Source organism: Leptopilina heterotoma, unplaced genomic scaffold (assembly GCF_015476425.1).
Source record: "Leptopilina heterotoma isolate Lh14 unplaced genomic scaffold, ASM1547642v1 Lhet_707, whole genome shotgun sequence".
Taxonomy (NCBI): domain Eukaryota; kingdom Metazoa; phylum Arthropoda; class Insecta; order Hymenoptera; family Figitidae; genus Leptopilina; species Leptopilina heterotoma.
In genome coordinates, this window is record NW_025111163.1 from 10,547 (window position 1) to 28,534 (window position 17,988).

Here is a 17,988-nt window from a genome sequence, read left to right on the forward strand (position 1 = left end):
TTTTAAACTAATTTTTTAAATTTATATTAAAATTTCCTCCCCACATCTTTTTTAAACCTATGCTCAGCTAAAAGGTGATATCCTGAGATATCACAAAGCATAAGCTTACATCAGCACCGCACCGGAATCGAAGTTGGGCTATTTAAGCGCTTTATTATCCTTTCGTAAAAACGAGGTGCGTAAGATCGACTAACTTCAAGTGTAGAACTTTTTCTTGATTGGTTCTTTTTCAAAATCCTTTACTTTGATTGGATATAATCGTGACATTACTTACTGATGTCAAAGCAGCTAACTTCAAGTGTAGAACTTTTTCCTCATTAGCTGATTTTATAATGAGTTTTCCTCATTGGCTAAATTTTATAATGATGGTGACCTTACACTTTTATATTTTCGTTTTTCTTTTTTCTTTTTTAAAATTAAAAAAATAATTAATTAAAATTATCAACTAAAAGTAGTTTAATATAATAATTTTTATTTATGGTTTGGTTTCCTCATTGGCTGATTTTATAATGTGTGTTCCTCATTGGCTGAATTTTATAATGATGGTGACCTCACACTTTTATATTTTCGTCTTTCTTTTTTCTTTTTTAACCCGTTGACTGTCGCTGACGCATATATGCGCAAAACTAAACTGGCTAAAAGTGGTTCATGACGCATATATGCGCAACTTAAAAAAGGTGATTAAAAACTTCTTAAATGTTCCTGAAACCGGTTACTTGGGGGTTTTCGAGGTCGCTGATTACGAATATGACATTCGTTTTCCAAAATTCAAAATGGGGGATCCAATATGGCGGACAACAAAATAAGAAATTGATCAGATTGACTTGAAACGTAGTACTCGGGGGTTTTTGGGGTCGCTGATTACGAATCTGACATCAGTTTTTAGAAATTCAAAATGGCGGATCCAAGATGGCGGGAATTTTTCAAAATTCGACAAATTTGCTTGAAACTTGTTACTCGGGGGTTTTTAGGGTCGCTGATTACGAATCTGTCATTATTTTTTCAGGGTATTTATCGAAATTTGATTCCACAAAAAATTATCATACTGATGTCAGATTAACCAGTTTCAAACAAATTCAATAAATTTAAAAAAAAATTTTGCCATATTGAACCAGATATTTTAAATTTTGAAAAACTGATTTTAGATTCGTAATCAGCAACCCTGAAAATCCCCAAGAATTCAGTTTCAAGTCAATCTGATCATTTTTTAATTTTGTCGTCCACCATATTGGATCCGCCATTTTGAATTTTAGAAATCTAATGTTAGATTCGTAATCAGCGACCCTTAAAACCCCCGAGTAACAAGTTTCAAGCAAATTCGACGAATTTTGAAAAAAAATCCGCCATCTTGGATCCGCCATTTTGAATTTCGAAAATCTGATGTCAGATTCGTAATCAGCGACCCCAGAAACCTTAGGGTACCAAGTTTCATAAAAATCCATTAAAAAATTTTTTAACAGACTTTTGGCCCAAACAGTGGAAATCTCGTTGTCAGCCAAGGGGTAAAAATTAAAAAAATAATTAATTGAAATTATTAACTAAAAGTTAACTAAAAGTAGTTTAATATAATAATTTTTATTTATGGTTTGTTTTCCTCATTGGCTGATTTTATAATGAGTGTTCCTCATTGGCTGAATTTTATAATGATGGTGACCTCACACTTTTATATTTTCGTTTTTCTTTTTTAAAATGAAAAAAATAATTAATTGAAATTATTAACTAAAAGTAGTTTAATATAATAATTTTTATTTATGATTTGGTTTGTAAGAAATTAAAAGTTTAATATTAAAATATATTTAATTTTATTTTATGATTCATTTTAGACGCTTCAAAATTGTTGCGCGCGCATCTTTTTTCCAAACAAAAATTGTTTGTTCGCTACAGCCATGTAACCTCACCTCAGTGTGAAACGCATAGTTTTTGGTACGAAAAATTACAAAATGTTACAAGTGTTAGCAACTGTCAGCCATTTGCAAAGTGTGACACGTGTATCGTTTCGATAAGAAGTATTGACTGTTATTTGCCGAGTGATTTTTCTTCTGAAAGTGTTGATTGTGAATTTTGTGGTTTTGTTTTTTGTACATTGAAAAAAGTTAAAGTACATTAGATACGTTACGTACGTAAGTATTAAAATACATATAAATACAAATTAAATTTTTTGTTAATATTATTTGTATAAGTATTAATTAGGAGGAGTTTGCAAATATAATGTGAATTATTTGATTTATTAATTTAAAGGATTTAATTAATTTAATTAAAGTTAAAGACATTAATTTTTTTTTTTTTTTTTTGCTTAGGGACTTTTGGGAAATCTGCCTACAGATACCTTGGATTCCGCACTCCAAGGTTATGTGGGGTTGGTATGATAAAACAAAAGGAAATATAAAAAAAAAGAAAAATAAATCTATAAAAAATTAAATTTAATACACTGGCGACCTACTACCAGCCCGACCCACTAAAACCCGTAACCCTTCTTCTGGAGCCCTTTACCCTCCCTCGGAACTGTCGTAAGACTTTAGCCTTCGAGGGTGGCGCTCCAACTCTGTCGCTAATGCGACTTTCTGCTTTTCTCTGCGGTTATCCTGCGTTATTAGTTAAAAATATAAAACTATTTCACTATAAAGCGGAATTAACAGCACAACAATAATTAAAAATAACAAATGTGTAATTAACTGTAAAAAGTCAGAAGATAAAATTATAAACGGATATATAAAAAAAAGAAAAAATAAACGCGTATAAAAAATTCAAAAAACATAAAACTGTACAAGGATGAATAAAAAACACAAACAATTAAAAAATGTATAAGGACAAATAAATCACAAAATAAATTAATAAAAAACAAACGAACAAAATTAAAAGCTGTTTAAATTACGCTTTTTGGCGGCCGTCGAGATCCTTCCTCGACATAACCGAGATTATGAAGTTCTCGACTTGCCGCCAATTCTCTTCCGACTGGGTCATCAGCGATACCATGTTCTCCGGTGTAACTTGACTGTTTACACCTTCGAACATAGCCCGCCTCTCCAAGTCCCAATTCTTGCATGAGAAGAGGGTGTGCTCCGCGTTGTCCTCAGGGAACTGGCAATATGCACACACCTCGTTCTCGCGTAATTTAAAGCGACACAGGTACGAGTTAAAACACCCGTGACCTGTGAACGCCTGAGTTATGTAATAGGAAACCTGACCGTGTTTCCTATTCATCCAGGTGGCGAGTGCCGGGATAAGGCGATAAGTCCATCGACCTTTTTCCTCACCATCCCATCTTTCCTGCCATCTTTCTATGAGCCTGTGCCTCGCTTCTTTGCGAATCAGGCCCTTGCTTGGTCTTAACTCCTCATCCAAGGAACTTCTTTCTTTAGAAAAGAGAAACATTTCTTCCCTTTCCCTCGCCAAAAGATCTGCTGGCGGGACACTTGCAAGGACCTGCACAGCACTCGTAGATACCGTCTTATATGCAGAGATGATACGCGTTGTTATCGATCTCTGCGCCGACAGTATCTTTTCACAGATGGTAACACATCTTTTGCTCCTCAGGGATGGGGCCCATAAAGACATTAATTTAATTAAAGTTTAAAGGAATAAAGGACATTTGCCTGTTATTTTGATTTCTGAATGTAGAATATTGATTGATTTTTTTAAATTCTGATGTTTGTACATTACATAATTATATTATAGTGGTAATAATTGTGATTTAATATTGATATATATTTGTTTTCTTAATCTTAATTATTGATTTTTTTTTAAATTTTGGTAGTTAGTTATTATTATTTGGAAAAAGCTTTATAAATATTAAAGATAACTTCTAAAAATAACATGTGATTACGAGATACCAGATACTTGATAAACAGAGATTTAGTCAAGAGGTACTAGATTAACAGATACTAGAATAAAAGATAAAAAAATAAGAAATATAAACAGATACAAAACAGAAAAACTTACCAAAAATATACTTATATTTATTGTTGAGAAAGTATAAATAAATACATAACAAATTTAGATGAAAAGATGAATAGATACCTTCTTTACATTCTTGAGATAAGACGATATTAGATTAATAGATGAAGATACATTCTTTACATTCTTAATAATCTTCAATAAGAAAAGAGAAAATAAAAATTCCAGTTACTGTTAAATGTGACAATAGTAATATTATTTACATGTGTTCTGAAGTAATTAATTTTATGAAAAACTATTTTTTAGAAGCGATATCTTTTCAATAAATAGAAAGAAATCATGTCAAACAAAGAAGAAACTGTTAATTTAAGTGTTACAGATTTTAATATTATACTTACTGAACAAGGAATGTTAAATGATACTCATATTGATGAATTCGAAAAATTATTGAGAAGAGAATCAAATTCTGCTTTTAGCATGCAAAGCACTTTGTATTTATATACGCTTGAATTTATTAGTCCGATTGAAAAAGGTAAAAAGCATATTCAAATACTTTTTAGTGGACCTATCAAGAAAGGTCATTGGATTTGCACTTATTATGATGGAATGAGACTTTATATTTATGATAGTCTTAATAAAGGATGTTTAAATGAAGATCAAAGGAAATATTTAAGTAGATTATATCCTTTTAAACCTTCAGTAGTTTTCACAACTGTTAATCAACAACCAAACAATAGTCTTGCTTGTGGAATATATGCAATAGCATTCGCAACATCGATATTTTTTAACATTATGCTCCACTCTGTCAATTACTATTATTATAACATGAGAAATCATTTAATGTTAATGTTCAAAAACAATCGTTTAAGTAAATTTCCGTCAGTAAGGTCGACTAATATTAGAACTATGACTGTTGAATATAATTGGGAGTGTCATATTAGCAATCGAGCTAGAGAAAAAAATTTCCAAAATGAAGAAAATAAAATTGTTGACAATAATTTATCATCGTTGAATTCAACCAGCAATGTTTTTAAAAAAAATGTTGTTGATAGTTGTTTAGAAAATTTGCCTTTAATTCCAGCAAATGATGTTAATAATATTTCTATTGATTCAAGCAACGGAATGAAAGATACAAGATTAATAATAACTGAGAAGCAACGAGAAAAAAGAGCTATGGTTCATTTTTCTAAAAAAGAAGAAAAATATAAAATCATAAAACGTCAAAAAAAGCTGCTTATAAAAAAAACATCGACGAAAAAAGCGAGAAACTAATAAAATTGTTCGCTCTGAATCATTGGATTCTAATGAATTCATTAGTGCAGAGCAAACTTTAAATACGAGGCCCCAAAGCACATCCACAGCTTTATCATCAGCAGAAGAAAATATTTCTACTTCTAAAGTTAAAACGTCAATTCGTGACAGAAATGTTGCTTACAAGCGCACCTCTCGACAAAATAAACATACTTCTGTTCAAAAACAAAATCAGTCTGATATTATTTTAAAGTCACATATAGAGACAGGTTATTGTAATAAAATGAACATTACACGTGATCATTCTTATGTAAAACTTTGTGAACATAAAGTTAACAGTGAATTATTTATAAAATCAAAAACTAATAGAAATGAGGGAGAAATTATTATAAACAGAAGTTTGCAAAGTATGCCTTCAACATCAGCGCAGAATAATAATAGCACATCAGGAGAAGTAATACACAAAGGAAATTATAAAGACAAAGATAATGTAATTATTGAAAATGCAACAATAATTTCAAAAATCAACAGTTCAGAGGAAACTTTTAATAATAGACAATTACAATGCATGACTTCGGGATCATTAGATAATTGTATTCATTCAAGAAATGTTACAAAATATACTAATTTAAAAAATGAAAATCAAGTAAAAAAAGAATAATAATACGTTCTTTAGAGGAAGAAGAACAACATCAAGTCATAAAACGTCAAAAGAAAGCTGCTTTTCAAAGAGAGTTTCGACAAAAAAACAAGATAATAATAGAATTCTTAATCCTCAATCAATCCAAACAAAGGATAGTATTATTACAGTGGCTAAACAAAATATAAATTCAGCAAAATCCTCTACAACTGTTAATACATCTTTAGCAAAAGATAATGTAACTGTTACAGCAAACTTATCAAATACTAATATTTCTGGTCGTCAAAAAAATGCAGCTTATCAAAGAACTCATCGCCAAAAAAACGGAATTCTGCACAGAATCAAAATTTCTCTGACAGTATTTCAGTCTCGCATATAGAAGAACATTTTGCTGGTGCGATAAACATTTCATGTGAGCATTGTAATGCTAAACATTTCCAAGCAGAAAGAGTATCAAATAAAAAAAATTCATTTCATGATTGTTGTAAACATGGCGAAGTCATTCTTGAAGATCTACCTGCTCCTCCACTCATAGTACAAAATTTATTTGATGGCACCCACGAATTATCTGGGCATTTTCTTCATAATATATACGACCTTACAATAATTCATTTGGTTTTGCTTCTTTCAACGCTAACTTAGTTAATTTTAACAATAGACGACCAGGACTATATTGTTTCAAAATACATGGTCAGGTTTATTATCAAATGAATACATCTTTGTATGCAGAAAGTAACGAGACGTATGCTTATTCCCGAAATCTTTTTTGACCAAATAGTTATTTGATATAAAACTACTTAACTTAAAATTCACATAATATGCAAATTATTTGACATAAATTTCATTGCACGCAAAAACAATTTAACATAAATATCATTTGTCATAGAATTCATTAAACAGAAATATTATGTTACATAAAACTCAGATAACTTAATTCCCATTTGACATAAAAATTATGTAACATAAATTTCTATTGACATAAAAATCATTTAACATAAATTTCTTTTAACATAAAACTCATTTAAAGTAAATTTTATTTGCTATAAAATTCATTTGACATAAATTTCATTTGGCATAAATGTCATTTAACGTAATTCTTAATTGACATAAATATCATTAGACATAAAATTAGCTTGACATAAATTTCATTTGACGTGAATATCATTTAACATAATTATTATTTAACGTAAAATTAAATTTATATAAATTTCATTTAGAATAAATATTATTTAACATAATTCTCATTTGACATAAAATTTACTTGACATAAATTTCATTTGGTGTAAATCCTATTTAACATAATTTGCATTTGACATAAAGTTCATTTGATATAAAAGACATTTAACACAATTCTCATTTGTCATAAATGTCATTTAACAAAATTCTCATTTGACATAAAAATCATTTCACACAAATTACATTTTACATAAAAATATGGGCGCCAATTTTAAATGTAACCAATTAGATATTATCAACAACATTGTGATTCGCCAATTTTTGAAATTCGCGCCTATATTTCTGGGTCAAATGATCTTTATGTAAAATGAAATCTATGACATCTGAATTTTATGTCAAATGAGAGTTATGTGTAATGACTTATCCGTCAAATGAAATTGATATCAAGTAAACTTTATGTCAAATGAGAATTATGTTAAATGAGATTTATACCAAATGAAATTTATGTCAAGTATATTTTATGTCAAATGAGAATTATGTTAAATGGAATTTATGCTAAATGAAATTTATATAAATTTTATTTTACGTTAAATAATAATTATGTTAAATGATATTTATGCCAAATGAAATTGATGTCAAATGAATTTTATAACAAATAAAATTTACGTTAAATGAGTTTTATGTCAAAAGAAATTTATGTTAAATGATTTTTATGACAATAGAAATTTATGTTACATAATTCGTATGTCGAATGGTAATTAAGTTATCTGAGTTTTATGTAACATAATATTTCTGTTCAATGAATTCTATGACAAATGATATTTATGTTAAATGGTTTTTGTGTGCAATAAAATTTATGTCAAATAATGTGCATATTATGTGAATTTTAAGTTAAGTTGTTTTATATCAAATAGCTATTTGGTAAAAAAAGATTTCGGGAATAAGCATGCGTCTTAAAGGAACGATACTCCTTGATTTGGACAGTTATTTATTGTTGATCAAAACGAAGCTTCCGAAATTCGTTGTAAGAATAATGTTCAATTAAACCGAGATATTGTTGATGGAATAGATACAGCCCTTCGGGATTGTAACCTATTTGCACAGTCTTACCGTATGATGCATGAAGAAATTAAAAAAACGATGACTGAAAATAATGCAGAAATTGAGCCAGATATGCAATTATTATGTTCATTAAAGCCTGGGATAGATAGTAGACGTTATAATTTACAAAGTGTAAATGAAGTTGCAGCAATTTTTACTACAACTGCTGATGATGATTTTGATTATCATTCTCATAAACATTTCTTTTTCAATTTTTCTTTAAAACATTTATTAGGGGAAGTGCGCCGGCTGTGGGCACCCTCCGGTTGTGGGCACCCCTACGTAAACTTCGACGGCAAGCAGACTTTACTGAACTAAGTATTGCAAGTCGTAATCGTTGACAATACGGACTTTTCGTATTGATAACGAAACAAATATATGCATTTGTGTAATAGCTGTGAGCATAATAATGAAAATTTGCATTAAATAAATAAAAAAGTAATTTTGTATTGTTTTTGAAGAGCAAAATATGGGTGTAGATTCGTTCAGAAAAAAAGGGTTTAATTTTTTTTTTGCAGTGTTGTCATTATATTTTGTGATTTACCTTCGTGTTTAACCAAAATCCTGCATCACAAAATGTGTTGGTCTTTTTAAAAAATGACTTTCATTCCCGGTTGTGGGCACCTTTATGTTAAGGAAGCTCTACCATCTTACAATGATGAGGACTACTGTCTCATCTATCTAAACTTTCTGCCAAGGAAAGTGACAGTCGCAAACTTCATTAAATGCGATGAATATAGTCGTTCAGTGCATTAGAAGTGCGTTATGGTATGCGTACTAGCTATTTCACATGCAAGCATTATGCTTTTGTTAGCGATGAGCATAGTGTGAAAACGTGTCATCATTTTTGTTCTTTATCCCGGCAAAGTCTCTTAAAATAAAGAAACTTTCATTTCTTCTTTATTTGTGTTGGTTTCCTTTAATATTTTTCAATTTTTAGCGGATTTTTCAAGGGTGCCCACAACCGGGTACAAAACTTTTTTTGTCAAAAAATTCTCATTTCACTAAATTTCTAATAAAACTTTTTTATTTAAAGGAATCAATTTACTTCCTTCACTGACAGTCACCTTAGACCTCTAGCTTTAAATTCGTACACATATATTTGTATAATATGCACATGGAAAAATGTTATGAGGCAAAAACAAAAAGGTGCCCACAACCGGAACACTTCCCTTATATTTGCGCCATTATTCTCATTGTAAGTACTTTTGTTTAAAAAAATTAAAATATTAAAAAAAGGAATGCACAAGAGAAAAAACGCGCGCGCTGGAGCGCGCGATCGTTCTCGTAACTAGAAATAAAAGACTAGTTAAGTAAAGTTTATGATTTTCAGGATCTTCTTAAAATAATATTATTATAATTTTTTTATATCTTACGAGCAATATTTTATATGGTTATTATAGGAATTGCCCTGGGATATCCTAAGATATCCTGTATGTTTTTAGTTCGGATATCATGGGAATCACATGTAGATATCCTGGAATGTCCAGTAATTTTTTGGTCTGGATATCTTGGGGTTTACCCTGGAATATCCTTGGATATCCCGTATATTTTTACTTTGGATATCCTGTATGTTTTTAATTCGGATATCGTGGGGATTGCTTGCGAATGTCCTGGGACATTCTATAAATTTTGGTCTGGATATCTTGGGGTTTGCCCTGGAATATCCTTAGATATCCCGTATATTTTTGATTTGGATGTCATGGGAATTACATATGGATGTCCTGGGATATTCTGTATGTTTTTAGTTTTAATATCGTGAGAATCACATGTGGATATCATGGGAAATCCAGTGTATTGTGATTTGGATGTCATAGGAATTACATGTGGATGTCCTGGGATATCCTGTATGTTTTTAGTTTTAATATCGTGAGAATTACTCTGAGGTGCCCTAGGACATTCTGCATATTATTGTAATTTTTTTCTACCTTAAAAACAATTGCCTTATATATAACAAAATTGTAATCACCGGAGTAACAAAATGATTGGATATCCGGGGATGTCCGAAATATCCTGCACGGGTTATGAGTACGCATGTATGTATGTATGTTTATATAGGGTGAAGGAACCAGTTGTCGAGTCCTGGTGACTATTTATGCTCATAAATAGTAAATTATATTAAATACGTAAAATAAAATAATATAACTATATTCCCAATTTAATAAAGTTATTTATAAAAAAAATGTTTTATAGTGTAATGTTAAATTGTTTTTCTTAAAAAAATAATTTTATGTGCATTACTCACGAAATCAGAGGAATGACACCATTTGCTATTTTCATTCGTAATGTGACTAGTGTTATTTTACTTCTAAAAACAGTATATTTTTTAATATTTAAAAAACTTCTTTAATACCATCAAATTCAGAAGAAAACAAAGAGTATATAACTGTTGATAATTACTTTATATGATTATTTATTAGTTTATATAAAATTAATACTCTAACTGGTACTGAATTTTGATTGCTCTCTAATTGTCCATTTGTTGACTCGAGAAATGGGTTTGGCATATTTTATTATTTGACACCATTTTTCGATTGTCAATTAAAAACGTACTAGCATAGCGGCACGCACACAGGCATACTATGTATAGCACGGGGCACTAACACATGGTTGGTCTCTACTCGTTGCTTCTTCTCCTTCGTTCCATCCTTCCCTCTTCCCCTAGGCCCCATGTGCTTCCAAACAAACGCACGTGCAATGATTCGAACTAAATATTATTTTCTTTTAAACTCAACAAAATAGAGGGAAATTGTTTATTCAAAATTATTTTCCCCATTCAAAATTATGAGGTGTTTTTGAGATTATTGAACAATTATAACCAGAGCACCAGCACTAATTATTAGTGCAATTTTATTAATAAATAATTTTAATTATTTATTAATAATAGCAATAAACAATTTTTTCACAATTTTTATTAATTTTTAATTTTTTTTATTTATTATTAAATTTTTTTTATAATCGGAATTATTTAAAATAATAATTCCAGAAAAGTATCAAATTTCACTTTTCTCGCCTGCTAAACAAACGCACGTGCGATGGCTTGAATTAAATATTGCAAGTCAGTATCAGTTTGCAAGTCAGCAAAAATCTTCTTGACCAATGGGCCTTAGGTTCCAACCCTACTTCTACTCCCACAACCACCTCTTCTAATCCTAAATCTTCCCCCAGATTTAGAAGCAAGGACTAGAGGAGCAATTAACGTTTTCAATATTAGTAACAACTTTCGCTCTCTTAGTAAGCTTCTTGTGGAGGCATCAACGGATTGCGAAACGCCGGGACGCGCCCGTCTGTTAATCGGCCCCTAATTTGACGGACTACTACGAGATAGTGTCCAAATTTAGGACAGACGAAAATAAATAAAAAGGAAAAACTTTACTTAGTGAAGTCTGACCAAATTTAATTATTTTCGTCAATCATTTTTTTGATTCAAGTTAATAATTAAAGATAATAAATTTTTTAAATTTTTTTAAAAGATCACAGACTAAAAATTTGAGTAAAATTAAGATATTAAATTCAGTGCGTAAGTGCTTGCCTATTTTATATTTTCTTTGTCCCTCAAATTGTGAACTGTTTTGTGCGTGTGTGTAGTGCTTAGCAGGCCAAATTTGAGAAGCCTGGCAAGAGTAAAGTAAAAAAAAAACAATAAAAGGTATCTTCGCCCGCCGAACAATCAAGTTCCGACGGTAGGAAATAAGAGAATTATTTTAAGGAGAGAGTGAGTGAGTAAAAATTTTGTATCGTTTCAATTTTCTTATTATCTTTCTTATAATCCCACAGCCCCACAAAAAAAGAAAAGTACCCTGCGCGAAAGTCGACAGTACCATACTCCTATGTATTTTGATGCGCTAAACACGAATCCGAAGTCAGATTTGCCTTATCACGTCAGGATTTTTTTCTAACCTCAAAAAACATGTGAGATTTTATGTAATTTATGTAAAATACAAAATTTTTTAAAAATTGATTAGATTTGTCTCAAACTTGTTTCTCGGGGGTTTTTAAGATCGCTGATTACGAATCTGCAGTTAGTTTTTAAAAATTCAAGATGGCGGATCCAATATGGCGGACAAATTTAAAAAATTTGTTGGATTTTCACTTTACTTGGTATATAGGGGTTTTCGGGGTCGCTGATTACAAATTTGCAGTCAGATTTTAAAAATTCAATATGGCGGATCTAATATGGCGGTCATTTTTTTAAAAATTGATTTATTTTGCATTAAAATGGGTATTCAGTGGTTTTTCGGATCACTGATCACAAATTTCAAATCAGACTTTAAAAATTTTTAACAACTGGTCCAATATGATTTGATATGCAAGCATTTTGGGAGTCGGTGAATTTAAAAGTTTCGAAAAGTTTGTTGGTAAACATTTATGCAGCAGGAAATGCAGATTTTTGGTAACCTAAATGCCTAAATTAAAAGGTATTTATCGAGACGACATCTAGGAACATTTCTAGAGAATTAGGCATAATTTCTGGATGAAGTTCAATTCAACAATTGCAGAATTCCTGTCTATCAAAGTAACGAAGCCAGCGAAGGCGCGCTGCCTTGCAGGGGGACGTTAGGGTGTGAGGATGATACATAGTGTGTCCGACGACGAGTTGACAATGTCCTTGTCAAAGTCGGAAAGCTCTCATACTTAGGCCTAGGGAGGTATGAGAGTTATCACCCCTAGGACGGTGGACTCGCCTGCGATCGGACCAGGATCCCCAGCGTGCAGGCATTTTCCTAAATATCATGGCTTTCAAAAATCAAAACAATAAAAAACTTCAAACGCTTCAAAAGTTATTTTTGGAGTGTCAACGTCACAACATGCATTTGACAGCAATGCAAATGTATTTTGTTACGTATGCAGACAATTTGTTATCCCGAAAAATTGCAAATTAATTAATGAAAACATTAAAGAAATTTACAAAGATTGTATTTATTTTGAGATAGTCAATCAGAATGAAAAATGGGTTCCACATATAATCTGCAGTTCCTGCTACACAATGTTAACTCGTTGGAATGATACAAAAGAGGATAAACGCAAGAAGAGCTTAGCAACCTCATCAGAGATTTGAAATTACCTAAAGATGGAGCAGAATATCAAGCTTCAATTTTAAAAAAGAAAAATTTGTTATCTAAAGGCACCACAGCATACTTTTATTGTGACAGAGAAAAGGAATTTCGGAAATATTTTTACAAAAGACGATGAACTTTCATTAGCATATTGTTCTGACATTGAAGGACTAATAAATGAATAGAAACCAAACGTATATGAAGATCAACATTGGAGGTTATTCATTGACTCTTCTAAAATAAGTCTAAAGGCAGTGCTAATTAATAACACTAATGTTTTTGCTTCAATTCCCGTAGCCCATTCCACTGAACTTAAAGAAGATTATGAAACTGTCAAATTAGTTTTGGAGAAAATTAAATATAAAGAACACAATTGGCAAATTTGTGGAGATTTTAAAATTATAAGTATCATGTTGGACCAACAAGCAGGGTTTACAAAAACACCTTGCTTTTTATGTTTGTGGGACAGTAGAGATCGAAAAAAACATTACGTACAAAAAGAATGGCCCAAAAGAACATCCTTTACACCAGGTTCCAAAAATATTATAAAAAACCTCAAGTTGAACCTACAAAGGTAATTCCACCACCTTTACATATTAAACTAGGGGTAATGAAACAGTTTGTAAAGTCTTTAGATAAAGAAGGAAAATGTTTCAAGTACCTGGAACAAAAATTTCCAGAGATATCTGATGCGAAATTAAACGAAGAAATTTTTGTTGGGCCTCAAATTCGCAAACTAGTAAAAGATGAAAAATTCATCACAGTAATGAGTAAAAAGGAGAAAGCTGCATGGCTTAGTTTTAAGGAAGTTATTGAAACTTTCTTGGCAACCATAAAAGCGAGAATTGGAAACTAATAGTGAATGATATGATCAAAATTTTTCAAAAATTGGGATGCTTGATGAGTTTGAAGCTCTATTTCCTACATTCACATCTAAGTTACTTTCCCAAAAATTTAGGAGACTACAGCGAGGAACAGGGAAAACGGTTTCATCAAGATATTAATGAAATGGAGAGCAGATATTAAGGTAGATGGGACGTAAATATGATGGCTGACTATTGTTGGATGCTAAAAAGGGATATTGTTCCAGGAAGAGTAAACTTAAAAAGAAAACCACAGCACAGATCTTTAGACGACAAACGAGTCCGTTACCATAAACAGACATAAATAAAAATTACATTATTTTTAAATGGACATATTGATTTTTCAAAATCTAATTGAAGATTTGTTATCAGTGATCCGAAAAACCACTGAGTACCCATTTTAAAGCAAAATAAATCAATTTTCGAAAAAATGACCGCCATATTGGATCCGCCATGTTGAATTTTTAAAATCTGACTGCAAATTTGTAATCAGCGACCCCGAAAACCCCTATATACCAAGTAAAGTAAAAATCCAACATATTTTTTAAATTTGTCCGCCATATTGGATCCGCCATCTTGAATTTTCAAAAACTAACTGCAGATTCGTAATCAGCGATCTTAAAAACCCCCGAGAAACAAGTTTGAGACAAATCTAATCAATTTTTATAAAATCTTGTACTTTACATAAATTACATAAAATCTGATATGTTTTTTAAGGTTAGAAAAAAATCCTGACGTGATGGAGCAAATCTGACTTCTGATTTATGTTCAGCGCATCAAAATACATAGGGGTATGGTACTGTGGACTTTCGCGCAGGGTACTTTTCTTTTTTTGTGGGGCTGTGTCTTGTAACTTCTCCTACCTAAAATTTTTAAAAATAAATTGTAATCTCTTACTAAAAATTTTTCTGTCTCTTATTGACTAATAATTTTCCTTTAATTATTTAAATTTTAATAAAATTAAAATTCTTTTATGTCTTTTATTGCCTAATAATTTTCCTTTAATTATTTAAATTTTGATAAAATTAAAATCGAAAAGGGTTGCTTGGTAAACTCTTTTAAAAGAGAAAAACGATCCCATACAATAAAAACAGGGTTATCCGACCCTGGCAGCTTGGTTTCCTCCAACGAACCTCCGCAGGCACGCGGTAGAATTTCTTTTCATCGCTCAACAAGTAAATTTTTATATTCCAAATTTTTGACTTCTGGATTTTTCTTCGGATTTTAATAATTTAATAAATAATTATTTTTCGGTTCGTAAGATGAAAATTATGTCGAATAGCAATTCGGAGGATTAATAATTATGACAAATAGTCATTCGGAAAAACAAAGTTTATGTCAATTAATTTTTCGACATATTAAAAATTATATTAAAATAATTCGACTATTTACATAAATATTAGGATAAAGAATAATTCGATAAATTAAAAATTATGTTGAATAAAATTTCGATGTTATGAAAATTAGGAAATTGAAATTTGATGAGTAATCATGCGCTCCCTTCCTAACCTCCTGTACAATTCGTCAGGTGCTTTAGACCATTTCTAATTTCCATGCTGGTGTGTGTTCTCGGTTTACCACTTTTGTCTACTTGGATTCTTTCAACGATGATCCGAGAAATCTTTAAAGCGTTTTTGCCCTCCTGCATCCACGGGTCACCAGCCATCACCCCACGCCATGCGCTTGACGAGTGAAACCGGAGAAGGATTTTTCCGAAGCTATACGTGCTGTTTTGGTTGTCCTATAGTGTAACGCCCCGCTACTACTACAAGGTCTACAGAACATATCCATGATGCCAACCGTGTCTATCAGTGGATAATTATCCACTAGTCCCAGCACATCTATGACACCATAGTATTAAAAATTATTTAATACAAAACATATATTTCTTTGATATCAGAAGAGTAAACACAATTTTGAATCAGACAATTAGACAAGTGACGGAATATTGGTTTTTTAAAGTTCTTATGGAAAAATTAAAAATAAATTTCTGAAGAGGGAAATGGATTCAGTTCCGAAACGTTAAATTGATATTTAATCTATGCTAGAAGCGTTTAATACTGGAATTGCAATGTGTTTATTACCAATTTTGAAAAATACACCCGGAACAATAATATCATTGTATGAAACAAAGGCGAATTTATTTTTTGGTATTACTTTACTTACGTAGTTTGTCACTACATGAATCTGCTGATTCATGCTCGAACATTAAAGTTCCCTCATCAATACTTCCTTCTGCTACCCTTAAGCCCTCAATTTCTATGGCTGTAGCAAGTCTTTGTACTGAGTTTCCTACTCTAATAAAATAGTGCTTTTGTGGAAATTCTTGAGAGATATTTTGGAAATTTCCTTTTAGCAATCGTTTGATTTTCCTTTTGGTTCTTTCAGAAATATGATCCATATAATTAGCTGACTGCAAACATTTTTTCATATAAAAACGATTTACTATCAGCTCAGCTCGGGTAGTCGGACTTTTGACACTGTACCACTCTTTTCCGATGTCTTCCATGAAATATTTCGGTAATTGCTTCATGCAACCTTAGTAATGTCCACGACAATCATCGTGCACACAGCCAGCACTTTAATCAATGTTTGTTAATATTGCTAAGCAACTGAAACCTAACACTCCACTTTTAGGTACACCTAATGCAGCACATCTCATATCACACAGCAAGTTTTCTTGTAAGCGCAATTCCGAATTTCCGAAATGATAAACTGAACCGCCGGATCGTAGAAGGCATACGCCTATAACTCAGCGCTTCGACTTGGCCCCTGAAATGAAAATTTTTTTTTCGAATTTTGATTTTTTAATTATAATATATCCTTGTAGAGAATGAAATTACGCAACTTTTTCCCTAACAAACTTTTTTCTTAAAATGAATTGTTTTCAAAATAATAGTAAAAAACCGTATTTTTTCTTAACGTAAAATTTCAATCTCTTTTAAGTTCAACTCCTCATAAATCCGACATTTTTTGATATTTGTACTTCATATTTGGAGGATTTACTCATCAAAGTCTTCAGGAAATGTTGGTTAAACAATAAATAAAGCAAACCGAAAACTAACATTTTTATTTATTTATTTTAAAAAAAGGCAAAAAAATTATTCAATACTTTCAAATGAAAAAAGTCTGTGGGGACTTCCAATTTGGAAAAACTTCCAGTAAGACAAATGTTCATGATAGTTCAATAAAGTTTTTCCAAAAAGTTCCAAATTGATTCGCTTAAATATTTACAATTTATGACAATTTTACTTTTTGGTACCCTGCGCCAAGCCCGGCCGTGAGCATAGAAATAGTGGCGTAGTGCCTGATATCTTGAGTCATTTAGTTATTGTAAAACATTTTAGTTTTAAAACCAGATTTTAATATTTTAATGTGCATTTTTAAGCAATTTTAAAAAACACAATTTTTATTTTCTATAATTGTTACATTTTATTAAATATATAAAATCCAATTCATCGTTAAAAAATTTGTAATTTCATTCTCTACAAGGATATATTATAATTAAAAAATCAAAATTCGAAAAAAAATTTATTTTAGGGGCCAAGTCGAAGCGCTGAGTTTCAAGCGTATGCCCTTCTACGATCCGGCGGTTCGACTGCTGATAAACGCGCTTCCCCTTAACATTGCAGTACGGACAAGCATCAAGTCCGGAACATCCTTTATTCTCAATATTTCTGATCTTGCCACGGAGTCGACAGTAAATATTAATGTAATAAATTTACTTATTACTGCAGGTCTACCATCATGTTGCTTTTTCAAACCATTATCTTGCAGGTACATAAATGAATCTAAAATGTTTACATGTTTACATCTAGCATAAGGTTCATTTATTTGCAAAAGAATGGGTGTACCAGAAGCATTAGACGGTCTTGCTAGAGAAACTTCATCCACCCAAAGAGTTAAGGATAAATTATTTGGAAATAATAATAAATTCCCATCCTCACGAAGTGTTCTGTACATTTGTTCATTGTAGATGTCCTTAATATTGCAATCATTTCTTTTT

At 31.1% G+C, this 17,988-nt stretch overlaps 1 protein-coding gene across 1 annotated transcript; it reads right to left on the reverse strand.

The window, feature by feature from the left end:
- Positions 1 to 15,480: 15,480 nt before the first annotated feature.
- On the reverse strand, positions 15,481 to 17,306 carry LOC122510588. The gene is made up of 3 exons (XM_043625357.1): positions 17,235 to 17,306; positions 16,149 to 16,395; positions 15,481 to 15,823 (listed from the first exon to the last, which is right to left on the reverse strand). Exons 1-3 carry the CDS (start codon positions 17,304 to 17,306, stop codon positions 15,648 to 15,650), a joined length of 495 nt encoding a protein of 164 aa, XP_043481292.1. The 3' UTR covers positions 15,481 to 15,647.
- Positions 17,307 to 17,988: the final 682 nt, after the last annotated feature.